Source organism: Myotis davidii, unplaced genomic scaffold (genome assembly GCF_000327345.1).
Source record: "Myotis davidii unplaced genomic scaffold, ASM32734v1 scaffold1493, whole genome shotgun sequence".
Classification (NCBI taxonomy): Eukaryota; Metazoa; Chordata; class Mammalia; order Chiroptera; family Vespertilionidae; genus Myotis; species Myotis davidii.
The window spans coordinates 71553-83632 of NW_006284834.1; the positions used below are offsets into that span (position 1 = coordinate 71553).

At 34.9% G+C, this 12080-nt stretch overlaps 1 protein-coding gene across 1 annotated transcript in view; it reads right to left on the reverse strand.

Annotated features, from left to right (window-relative positions):
• Nucleotides 1-12080, reverse strand: part of ATRX (alpha thalassemia/mental retardation syndrome X-linked) — a gene marked incomplete at its 3' end in the record, with an annotated part of 143993 nt that overhangs the window by 64203 nt on the left and 67710 nt on the right. The window contains exons 3-7 of the mRNA XM_015557685.1: nucleotides 11580-11632; nucleotides 9931-9983; nucleotides 8439-8563; nucleotides 5585-5698; nucleotides 1206-1315 (exon numbers count right to left, since the gene is read on the reverse strand). Coding sequence (XP_015413171.1) covers nucleotides 1206-1315; nucleotides 5585-5698; nucleotides 8439-8563; nucleotides 9931-9983; nucleotides 11580-11632 — 455 coding nt within the window. The remainder of the gene's footprint in view (nucleotides 1-1205; nucleotides 1316-5584; nucleotides 5699-8438; nucleotides 8564-9930; nucleotides 9984-11579; nucleotides 11633-12080) is intronic.

Here is a 12080-nt window from a genome sequence, read left to right on the forward strand (position 1 = left end):
AATGATGATGGCAGGAGACTTCACTTTGGGTGGTGAGCACACTATACAATTTACAGATGATCTATATATATGAAAGCCTAATATGCAAATTGCCCCCACGGGAGTTCAACTAGGAGTCCGATCGCTCGCTATGGAATCGGTGCAGAATGAAGGAAGGCCCCTGCTGTCAGCCAGAAGGCCCCATAGGCCCTGATTGCAGCCCAGGCCTAGGGACCCTACTCATGCACAAATTTCATGCACAGGGCCTCTAGTATATTATAAAATTGTATACTTGAAGCCTAGCTAATTTTATTATGTAACCCCTATAAATTCAATAAAAAAGAAAATGTTTATAATTTAATAGATATAAAATTATATATTCAGTCTGATCTCAATTATGTAAGTGTGCATTTTTTGAAATTGAAAGGAAATTTTAAAAACTAATGTTTATCCATGAAAAAAAGGTTATAAAACATACATATGCATATAAATACACTCTTCAGATTTTATAACACACTACACTCTCCCTTACTTACCAGTCTTTGAACACCATCTTGCCTCTGCCTGGAATAAGCTGAACCAATCCCACTTCATCAGGCTAATTCCTATTTATATTTCAGATTCTATTTTATATCATCCTATATAATAAAAGGGAAATATGCAAATTGACCCTAAAAGCAGAACCACTGGGAATGACTGGTCATTATGACACACACTGACCACTAGGGGGCAGACGCTGAATGCAGGAGCTGCCCCCTGGTGGTCAGTGTGCTCCCACAGGGGAAGCTCTGCTCAGCCACAAGCCAGGCTGACGGCTTCCAGCACATTAGTGATGGCAGGAGCCTCTCCTGCCTCCTCAGCAGCGCTCAGGATGTCCGACTGCAGCTTAGGCCTGCTCCCCACTGGCAAGTGGATATCCCCTGAGGGCTCCCAGGCTGCGAGAGGGCACAGGCCAGGCTGAGGGCCCTCCTCCCCGAGTGCATAAATTTTTGGGCACCGGGTCTCTAGTGTTCATTATAAAGCCCCCCACCCACCTAAATCCAAATTACACAGGCTTCCTGTGTGTTCCCAATATCTCCCCTATCATGGCACTAATTGGGCAGTCTTCCCCACTTACAATATTAGCCCTCTTCTTCAGCACTGTGGACCAAAGTTCTAACACTGTGCTGACACATGGTAAGCATTCAATTATTTGTGGAATGAATTATCAACAGATCATTACATACCTTACAAATAAGTACTTGGAGGGAAGGATGTCTATAAATGGAATCTTTTTGAAAATGATTGACCTGTTGTCCACAAGCTGTGCAGCTCACAATCCCATGAAGCCCATCTTCTAGAAGAAATGAGTGGCTGTTATTAACACATACACATACATACAAAAAGATATTTACATTGGTCATAATTTTGCACCTTTCGTATTGGAAATGAAATATATCATAATCCTTGGGAAAATGACATTTGGACATAAGTACAAAGGTTAATAATTTTATTAACTTACTGAAAATATGACAATCTTAGCAAATCTCAGAGATACAAATTCTAACTTGTTTCCCTTTACAAATGCAAACCCTATTTCTCACAACTCAATATAACATGAGACTCCATAAAAGAAGTTCTAAAAACAGGGGTGAAGAACTCTTCATTTTGTTATTAATTTTCAAATAAATTCAGATCTTGAAGAATCAAGAACCGAGTGATATATATAGAACAGATTCTTTTTCAACCCTATACTAAAGTTAGGTATGCCATATAGGTTTTATTCTCAAAATAGATTTATCTACACAGTTATTTTCAATATAGTATGTGAAAACCTGATAATATTATATTACCAATTTGTTCCCAAGATTTACTTCAATATTATGCACAATTCCCATTAAGCTGCCTTATTTTTGTGTTTATTCCACTGTCTACTCCATAGCTGCACTGACTATTTCCAAATAAGACTTGTAGGTACACCTATCTTGGCAGCAAAAGCGCAGAATGGTTGAAGGAAGGAAGGAACAGCCCCATTGGTATTTGCAGAAAAACAGATTGAAGGTAACCTAAGGAACAAATCATAAGAGGAAACCTCTACTGCCTCACTCTCATCCCTCGTGCTGCTTAAGACAGTGCTTCGCAATCTGAGCTGAACATTAGAATCATCTGGTGAATCCTTTTAAAAATCAGATAGTCATCCCCAACCCCTAAACTACTAAATGGAAATCCCCTAAAAAAATTTTTAAGTTTTAGCAATGATTCTGATTTGCAACCAAGATCTTGATCAAAGTAAGGAGGTAGATTATGATTCAAAACAAGCCAATAAAATGTCTGCATTCACAAGTAAAAGAGAGACAACTAAAACAAAAAATACAAACTGTCTATCCCTAAATAAAAGATAAAAACAACATAACATTTTTCACCTATTAATTTCTTATTTTGTTTTCTTACTTTTAAGGTCCAAATCACTTATGGGCCCAAATATTATCACAAATATTTTTATTTTGCAGAGGTTACAAAAGTTTATCGAAGGTATAAGGGTACCACCATACTTTCCAGAAAATATAGAGAATTTGAATTACTACATAAGCTGCTAACATTATATTTTAGGTCATATTGTTCTGCATTAGTGTTTGATCTTGAGTATTCATATATTTTATGTTTTAACATAAATAAATATACAGTGTGCTTTTTCATTTAAAATAATTACTTTCAGATAAACAAGATGAATAAAAGCCAGAGTATGAATATTCACTCAATGTTAGATAATATTTATTAAGCATCTTCTATGTGCTTTTTGCACATAGAACACTCAAGAATTAAATAAAACTAGGTGATACATTGAAGAATTTCTCCCAAATGTGCACAAGGAATCATATAGAGGATAGTCACTGCAGTACTAATTAGGAAATTAGGAAAAAACTGGAAATAACGTCACATTTGGGAAATAGTTGTTTACTAATACAACAGAATTCTACAAAGCAGTAAAAAATAAAACAACTAGATATACACTTAGTGGCATGGATACATTTCAAAAACAATGCTGAATGGAAAATGTTGCAAAAGTATATATACAACATACTATTTTGTATATGTTTAAAAGAAAAATAAATGCTTTATGAATATATGTACAGAAAAAACATAAAACATGCATGGAAATCACACACACACACACACACACACACACACACACACACACACACACGCATGCATACAAACTTCAAGATAATCATTACCTGAAGGGTGGTAGGAAAGGGAAATTGATGAGAGTAAGACTGAACCAATATTTCAGCTAAGCAAATACTGTAAAACACTGAAATATTCCTTTGATTTACGTACTTGTTTCTATATGTGTTTTAAATTTTTATTTTTAGATATAAAATCTTAATGATTATAATACAGTATATACATAAAAAGGAAGCATTGTGTTTTTTTAACTCAATATATTTTAATAATTTTAAAGAGGAAACAAAATTATTGAGAAATATAGAAAATCAGATATAAAGTATATTTTCAAATAGTTAAACTAGGAAAAGGATGTCAAAAGAGACTATGGTACTTAAACAACAGTGGCTCCTAAAATGGTCAAAATAGCTATATCTTTGTGTTTAACTTTATTTCAAATCAATATAAGAATATTTTATAGCCCTAGCTGGTTTGGCTCAGTGGATAGAGCGTCGGCCTGTGGACTGAAGGGTCCCAGGTTCGATTCCAGTCAAGGGCATGTACCTCAGTTGCGGGCACATCCCCAGTGGAGGGTGTGCAGAAGGCAGCTGATTGATGTTTCTCTCTCATCGATGCTTCTAGCTCTCTATCTCTCTCCTTTCCTCTCTGTACAAAATCAATAAAATATATATTTTTTAAAAAAGAATATTTTATATATAGTTTACATTCTTGACAGTTTCCTAAGTTAGGCTTCAATTTTTGAGCTAACTTTCCTTGGAAGTCTGAATATTAACTAGCAACCCAGTACTTCAGATCACTAGTTTACTCATACAAGTATATATAAGTGAACATAGTTAAATTTTCTGTGTGATTTATGACAGCTTAAAGATATATGAAATTATTCAGACAAAAACAAACATAAAAGATTTAAGTCCTACAATATGGCTATAAAATAGGTATTTCCTTAAGCACAATGTAAACATTCTTATACAGAACACTCAATAAAATGTTCCAGAAACTTATCAGCTCAGATCAAATACCAGCAGCATATCAAAGTGGCACTAGGAACACCCTCCCCAAAAACTTCGGTTCTTTTTTAATCTCCTTATCCATATTTCAAACACTGGCTGCTCCAGAGTCCCTCCCCAGAAGACACCATTTAGGTATTAATTTTAATACAATGTAGTACACTTAATTATGTGTCCTGTCTAGAGGACCCATGATCAGAAAAAAATAAACTCTTGCTACTGGTCCTTACTATCATTTTCTACTTGCCATTTCTCTTGTTTTTAGAATACTATTTAGTTTCGGCGAGTTTTGTTGCTACAATAGTAATTACCCTTCTATAAACTAGATACTCAATAAATCTTTCTTATATTTGAAAGACATAGAACTCCCCATTGTGGACAAAAAAACTAAACATTTCCTTGATTTCCTTTCACAACTAATAAATTATTTAACCTGAAAACTGATCATAAATTTTATAAATACTGATATGTTTTACTAGTCCTATCAAGATAATCATACAGCACTGAAATAAAAATCTACAAAAAATTTCACCAATATAAGAACCATGCTATAATTTCACAATGAACAGGGTAAATATTAAGCAGACACACATCCATTACACTTCTACTCAGAAGTTTAGTGTCATGTTCTATCTTATAGAGATTGGTTCCTTTTATAGTCATGGATTCTGGCTCTGTTAACATGCCCCCAAAATACATATAGACACTATTTAAAAATCACAAACAATGGGATACATACTCCATTGTCATGAATTTCTAAATGAATTCTTCTTATGCTAACTTTCTACAGATGATAAGCCAATATAATTGTGTGTATAAGTGAGAGTAGACAGACAAAGGAAGAGACGACTCAGAGAAATGTAGCTCCCTTATCTTTTCTACTCAACCTGCACTGCTATCCTTAGATCAATAGCTCTCCAACTTTAATGTACGTAAGAAGAAACTGGGACAAATTTCTGACATCATCCCTAGAAATTCTAATTTGTTGGGAATGGAGTCAAGGGACTTGAATTTTTAAAAAGCACCCCAGGTAACACTAATGCAAATGTTCATCACTCTGTGAAACAATGTTTTAGATATGTATAAAGTTACATGAAGGCCACAGGCAAGATTTTGTCCAAATCTAAAATTAGTTCGGATTGAGGGAACACATAGTATTCTGACATATAGGCAATACAGAACTAACATGTGCAAGAAGGAAATACTAATCTTCTGGAGATAACTTAATAGCCACTGAAGGCAAAGGTGTTTTGATAAATGGTATTAACCTTTTCTGCTTCAGAGCTCAGAGAGAATCAGAAGTTATTTTTAAGTAGTGCTTTTAATAAACAATGGGCAGAAAAGTGGAGGTATTTTTAGTAAGCACATCAGATTTTCCAATATGGTCATAAACAGCAATTTAAATTCATGTTTTCATTTTCATTTGTATTTACCTCCGCGTTTTTTGAGATTTTCAGTTTTCATTTTACTTCTGCTTCTAAATTCAGGCCCTTTAAAATCATCTTTGTCTTCATTCAGCACTGGCTCTGGTTGTACAATCACTGTACCTAGAATGATTTCATTTAAAAAACCATTACACATATTAAATGTGCACGTGAAGTACAAGACTTCAGTTCAGATAAAGCCAACATTGCTGGTACATAGTTTTGTTTCTTTCAAGCTTTCAATACTTGTATAAGGACCTCTTAAGTGAAAATAAAACAGGGAAATAGTAAAAGGGCCAGGTGTCAACAATCAGATTACTTTTTGGAATATTGCTCATAAAAATGGGAGAGGGAGGTATTATAAAGTAATAACATAAATGTGTGAATAAAGCAGAAAGTCTCAGCCCAATTCTGATTTTTATAGTGCCTATATGAACATCCATGCTAAATTCCATAAAGAGTTTATAAAATAAAATGACCAGATGGGAAATTTTAAAAATACCCTATTCTTCTCATAATCCAAATTCTAAACTACAAAAAAAGATGTTTGAGGTTTCTTTTTATTTCTCAATTATAGTTGACATTCAATATTATATTATTTTCAGCTGTACAACACAGTGATTAGACATTTATATAACTTACAAAGTGAGAAAAAGATTATTAAGAGATGTTTTATATTGCTTTGGATGAGAATAATGGGGGGCAATGTGAGAAGTTAATTCTGCTATTATTGCTATAACTATTCTGAGGCCTTTCCCAACTAGTATGTCAAAGTTTCAGTAACCTACAAAATTCTTAAAGAGTTCCATACAAAAGGTTTCTTTGAGATACTTAAGTTTAAGTGCTCTAATAAGAAACTGTAGGATGACAACAATTGTTAGTCCCTATGGAAATATTTTAGAAAGACTATACTTTCTTAGCTATAAAGCATGTGAATTTAAGACAGAGGTTGTTCATTTAATTTTTCACTTTAATCTCTCAAGAAAAAATAAAGCAGGGATATAGAAAAAGGGTCCAAGTCTCACATTTATCTACATTGCTGAGCTTAATAATTGTGCATTATGGCAACAATTAAGAAAGTAAAACCTGGTAGTCAGGGGAGGTTCCCCTGACCCATGTGTCCGTGTTATTCAGCAAGCGGATTTTCGCAAGGAATAGCAATCTAGTTAAATGAATTTCTGAGAAAAGGGGAAGGAGACACAAAGGATTGAGTTTTTACAAACGAGTGAATTTACACAACCTCCAAAAAACTTAATCAACAACAACCATTTCACATATATACTCAGAGAAGCCACAGCACTTGAAAAAAGTTGAAGATTTATAACTAACAAAAAATATTAGGATTCTTTCTGAAGTTTCTCCTCTAAATGGAAGCAAAGCAGCAGAGTGGAAAGAGCATTCACTAGCTTTGGATTCAGGCAGACCTGGGTTCAAATTCTAGCTTCTCAATTTAAAGCTGAAAAAGTGCCTTGAGCTCTGAATTTGTCCCTTCATCTCTACAAATAGAAACAATATCTACCTTACAGCACTGTTCTGAGGGTTAAATGAGTTAATTTTGTAAGAATCTGGTATCTGTACACACTCAATATATAATTATGAACAATAATTACAATCACCTAAACTTAACTTCATGGAGAGTTTATTTCTGGTTTAGTGGGAGAGGATTATGCTTAGGTCAAGTTAGTAACATCCCATACTAACTTTCTTCCACAACATCATTAAAAGAAAAATTTGAATTCCTAGTTCTTAGCTCACCCAGTGGCCATCATAAAGACACCCAGTAACAACCACTGACAATGAAGCAAGCCAAAGTGAATCACTGCCTATAGGACTCAGACTCCCATGTTAGCAGTTTCTGCCCTTGGCTAGCAAAACCATTATATAATATTTATCATAAATTATTTGCAAAATCATGTAAATGGTAGGCCCATCAATTTTTCTTCTATCTTTCTTCTTTCTCTCATTTACTCATTTTTCCTCACTTCATTCCTCAGATACTGTAAGTTCTAATTGGTCTTAGTCAAGCAATGTCTTATCCTCCTACCCACCATTTTTTAAAATTTCTGTAGTCAAAAAACGTGTCATAAAAACATAAGTACAGACAGAGAACAAAATTTACTAAACACTGCTGTCAAAATAAATTTGAAAAATCTGCTAAGAGCCATAAACTATTTAATAAAGAAAAATAATCCAAACTTTTAATTCTGAAACACCGTGAAATTACCAAAACCCTTGTCATTCTCTTATGAGGAAATCATTCCGCTCTCAGACTTGGACTATGAAAAACTCAAGATTTTCATTTGGCTGTTTTGACGCAATTCAATTAACTGTTTAAAGGTTAGAACTGCAACAGTCGAGAAATGTATGACAAGGCTTTTTAAAGGGATAATTACAAAAAATACACCTAAATCTATCTTTAATAGTTAACTTTAGCATTGACTCTTAGCAAATTTAAGAATACAGTAAAGCTAAACTCAGTTTTAAATGTTTTTGTTAAAAAGTTTTCAGAATATTCATTACGTTTTTCTACAAAGCAAGCACATTAAAATTTACTGAACCAAAACTTAATACATTAAAATTTTAAACCAACTTCCAAAATCATGTATAATGAAAACTAAAATCCCTTTTCTAGAACCCAATCAAAAGACAAAGTAAGTATTGTTCTTTCAAAGCTGACTGAATATTCTAAATTAATAACCTCAATAACATATTATCATTACCATACTAATACATTTCCATCACTATTAAAGTGCCAGGTTGGTCCTTTACACACAGTTAACAGAAATCAAGTTCCAATTTTATAACAATGATTTTTTAAAATACATTTCAACTTAAATTCATATGAAAAAATAACACACATTACCTTTTGGCAAGCTTTGCATAGTAATATCATTTTCTGAATTGTCATTAGAAGCATCTTCATTTACAGTCTCATCCAAAGGTTTTTCATCATCTGATTCTACATACTTTGTTACAATTGAAGGTTTCCTATGAAAGAATTACGTCCATAGAATTATGGACACCTCTGACAATTGGAACAATACCCAAAGAATATAAATAACAGGTTTAGATTGAGCAGTGGCTCTTAAGCAGGAAAACATATAAAAATCACCTAGGGAAGCATACATCTCTATTCCATATTACTGAAGATTACAACTCAGTAGGTAGGACCAGAACATGTACTTTCAAATAAGCTACCGAGGGATTGTGAAGAAAACTCCCAGTTAAGAATCATTACTTTAGAGAATAAGTTAATAACAATCAAGCTGTGTTTATTAAAAGATATCCCCATCCTGTCCAGGTAGGTAAGCTGGTTAGAGCATCGTCCAGATATCCCCCGGCTTTGGTTGCAAGTTCAATCCCCGGTAAGGACACATACAAGAATCAACCAATGAATGCATGAATCAATGAAGCAATGAATCAATGTTTCTATCTCTTCCTCTCTTCTCTCTCCTTTTCTCTCACTCTCTCTCTCAAAATCTATTAATAAAATTTTTAAATGATCCCAAATGCTTCAGAGCATGACAGTTTTAAAAAAGAGAGACAGTCCCACTGATCAGAAACAACAAAAGTCCAATAAAATAAATTGAAAACTTCTAATAAGAACTATACTACACAGCCCAGCCAGTGTGGCTCAATGGTTGAGCATCAACCTATGAACCAGGAGGTCAGGGTTTGATTCCTGGTCAGAGCACATGGCCAGGTTGTGGACTCGATCCCCAATGTGGGACATGCAGGAGGCAGCAGATCAATGATTCTCTCATATCATTGATGTTTCTATCTTTATCTACCTCTCCCTTCCCCTCTGAAATCAATAAAAATATATTTTTAAAAAAGAATTATGCTACACAGTATAGTATGCTTGGAAGTAGTTTCAGTCATTATGTACAATTCACTGGCAATTTGACACAGGTAAGTATTTTTACCATTCTTTGATTTCCTTATAAATTCCTCATAACTATAATGGCTACCACTCCCAATCTCAGACAATTTCGCATAACCCTAAAAAAAAACATACTGCCTCATGAGGCATTCAATATTTCATCTCCCTTTTCCTCCTTTTTCAAAGCACATATATGATGTAAAATAAGTGATATAAATATAATAAAGGCCACTAGCACCTAATAAATCCTCCCCAGAAAATTCAATAAAAATTCAAAATCAAAATGAATTAATAATTATTGAAGCCGTGATAAATAAAAGATTCATTATACTATTGTGCGCATTTTAATGTATGTTTGTATAAAATAGTTTACTTGAAACAGTACTTCAAGTAAGTTTAGAAAAAAGTTATTCTTAGAAAAAACTACAACCTGAAAAATAAATTAACTTTTTTCCCTGCAATATCAACCAACCTCTTTGATCGTGATGATCCTGGTGTTTTGGATTTTCCTGAGGAGCTAGATCCCTAAATGTGAGAAATAAATACAGAGGTGATTAAGACTTTCAAAGAAACACCCCTACAATTAACTAGTAACCTATGCCAAGACCTCTGATACAGTGATATAGTGAGTGTGTGAATGTGTGTGTGTATCCTATATAATAAAGCTGTAATATGCAAATTGACCGTCACACCCTCACACAAGATGTCCGAATCCGTGTGGTCAAAATGGCCACCCCAGGTGCTCACAAGATGGCTGGCAGGGGAGGGCAATTGGGGGTGATCAGGCCAGCAGGGGAGGGCAGTTGGGGGAGACCGGGCCTGCAGGGGTGGGCAGTTGGGAGGGACTGGGCCAGCATGGGAGGGCAGTTGGGGGGGACTGGGCCGGCAGGGGAGAGCAGTTGGGGGTGATTGAGCCCTCAGGCGAGCAGTTAGGCAGAGAGGGCATGGGGGTGACCAGGCCTGCAGGGGAGGGCAGTTGGGGGCTAAACAGGCCTGCAGGGGAAGGCAGTTGGGGTTGACCAGGACTGCAGGGGAGGGCAATTGGGGGCGACTGGGCCTGTAGAGGCTGGACTGAGGGAAGCCCCACCCCCACCCAGGGCACAAATTTCATGCACTGGGCCTCTAACATACACACACACACACACACACACACACACTCACTCAAACACATATATATAATATTTTTCTAAAAGGAACTTTAAAATCTAATTCTCATTTACTCTCAGGTTTCCTATATTTAAAATAATTTTCTGAGTTTTTACTAAATTGTTAATGTTAAATTTTAGGTGGTGAGCCTAGACGGGTATGGCTCAATGAATTAACCAGGAGGTCATGGTTTGATTCCCGATCAATCCCCAGAAGAGGCCATACAGGAGGCAGCCAATCAATGATTTATCATTGATGTTTCTATCTCTCTCTCCCTTCCTCTCTGAAATGAATAAAAATATATTTTTTAAAACTTTTAGTGAGAGGGGAAAGGATACACTTCTGTATCATGTTCTTAGCCCAAGTCAACAAAGACAAAAAAAGATCTAGAAGTAATCAGATCCCAACAGTTAGGGAGTTTTAAGGATATAAAAATGTGTCATTTTCTCTACCCTAATTATGGCACAGAATACCTTCTACAATTTGCTTTAAGATACTAAATTTACTCTTACTTTGCCAGTATAATAAATATATTTTATTGGATTAAATATTTTATATTAGGTAAAATAATACCAAAATCATAGTGTAGGCCTGGGTATCATGTGAAGGACCCCAGGATAGATTCCTGTAATAATGCTCAAGATACCCTGACTATCCAGTTTTGAGAGATCTCAGAATCATGGAATTCTGCCTGTAACAACCACCTTGATCACCACTGTTACAATATAATAATGTTCAAATATCTATCTGTTAGCAAGCCTTCAGTGGTCTGACTTTTGGTATACTGCTCAACCACAATAATAACAAAATCAATAAATATCCTTCTAAAAACGAACAACTACCCAAAATGAAGTAGCATAATAATACTTGGGTATAACAGTAAATTTAACACATGCATGAATTAAATAGATGTAATCTATCACATTACTCTAGTTGTTATTAGCAATTATTTTAAATGTTTCAAATTATTCTTACCTCTTCCTTGCTGTTTTCCATCATATCAGAGTTATTTCCAGAAACAATTTTCTCTTTAAAGAGAAGAAATAAAAACATTATTTATCTCTTCAATCCATTATCAAACAGAACAGGAAAACCTACAACTCCACGAACACATTTTTTAATCTATGAAGCATGATAGTATTCATTAATTTATTCCTAGAAGAGTTGTCTGACTAAAATCACTCTTAAATTTCAAAAAAAGAGTAGTCTGGTAGCAAACCATTCCCTATTATAATTGTCTAAGGTTCATCTCCTACTAAAAATAAAATCATACTATTAATAAATTATCTCTGCCCTAGCCGGTTTGGCTCATTGGATAGAGCATCGACCTGCGGACTAAAGGAACCCAGGTACAATTCCAGTCAAGGACACGTACCTTGGTTGCAGGCTTCTCCCAGACCCAGGCCCTGGTAGGGACAAGTGCAGGAGGCAACCAATCAAAGTGTCTCTCTCAAGTTGATGTTTATCTCTTTCTCT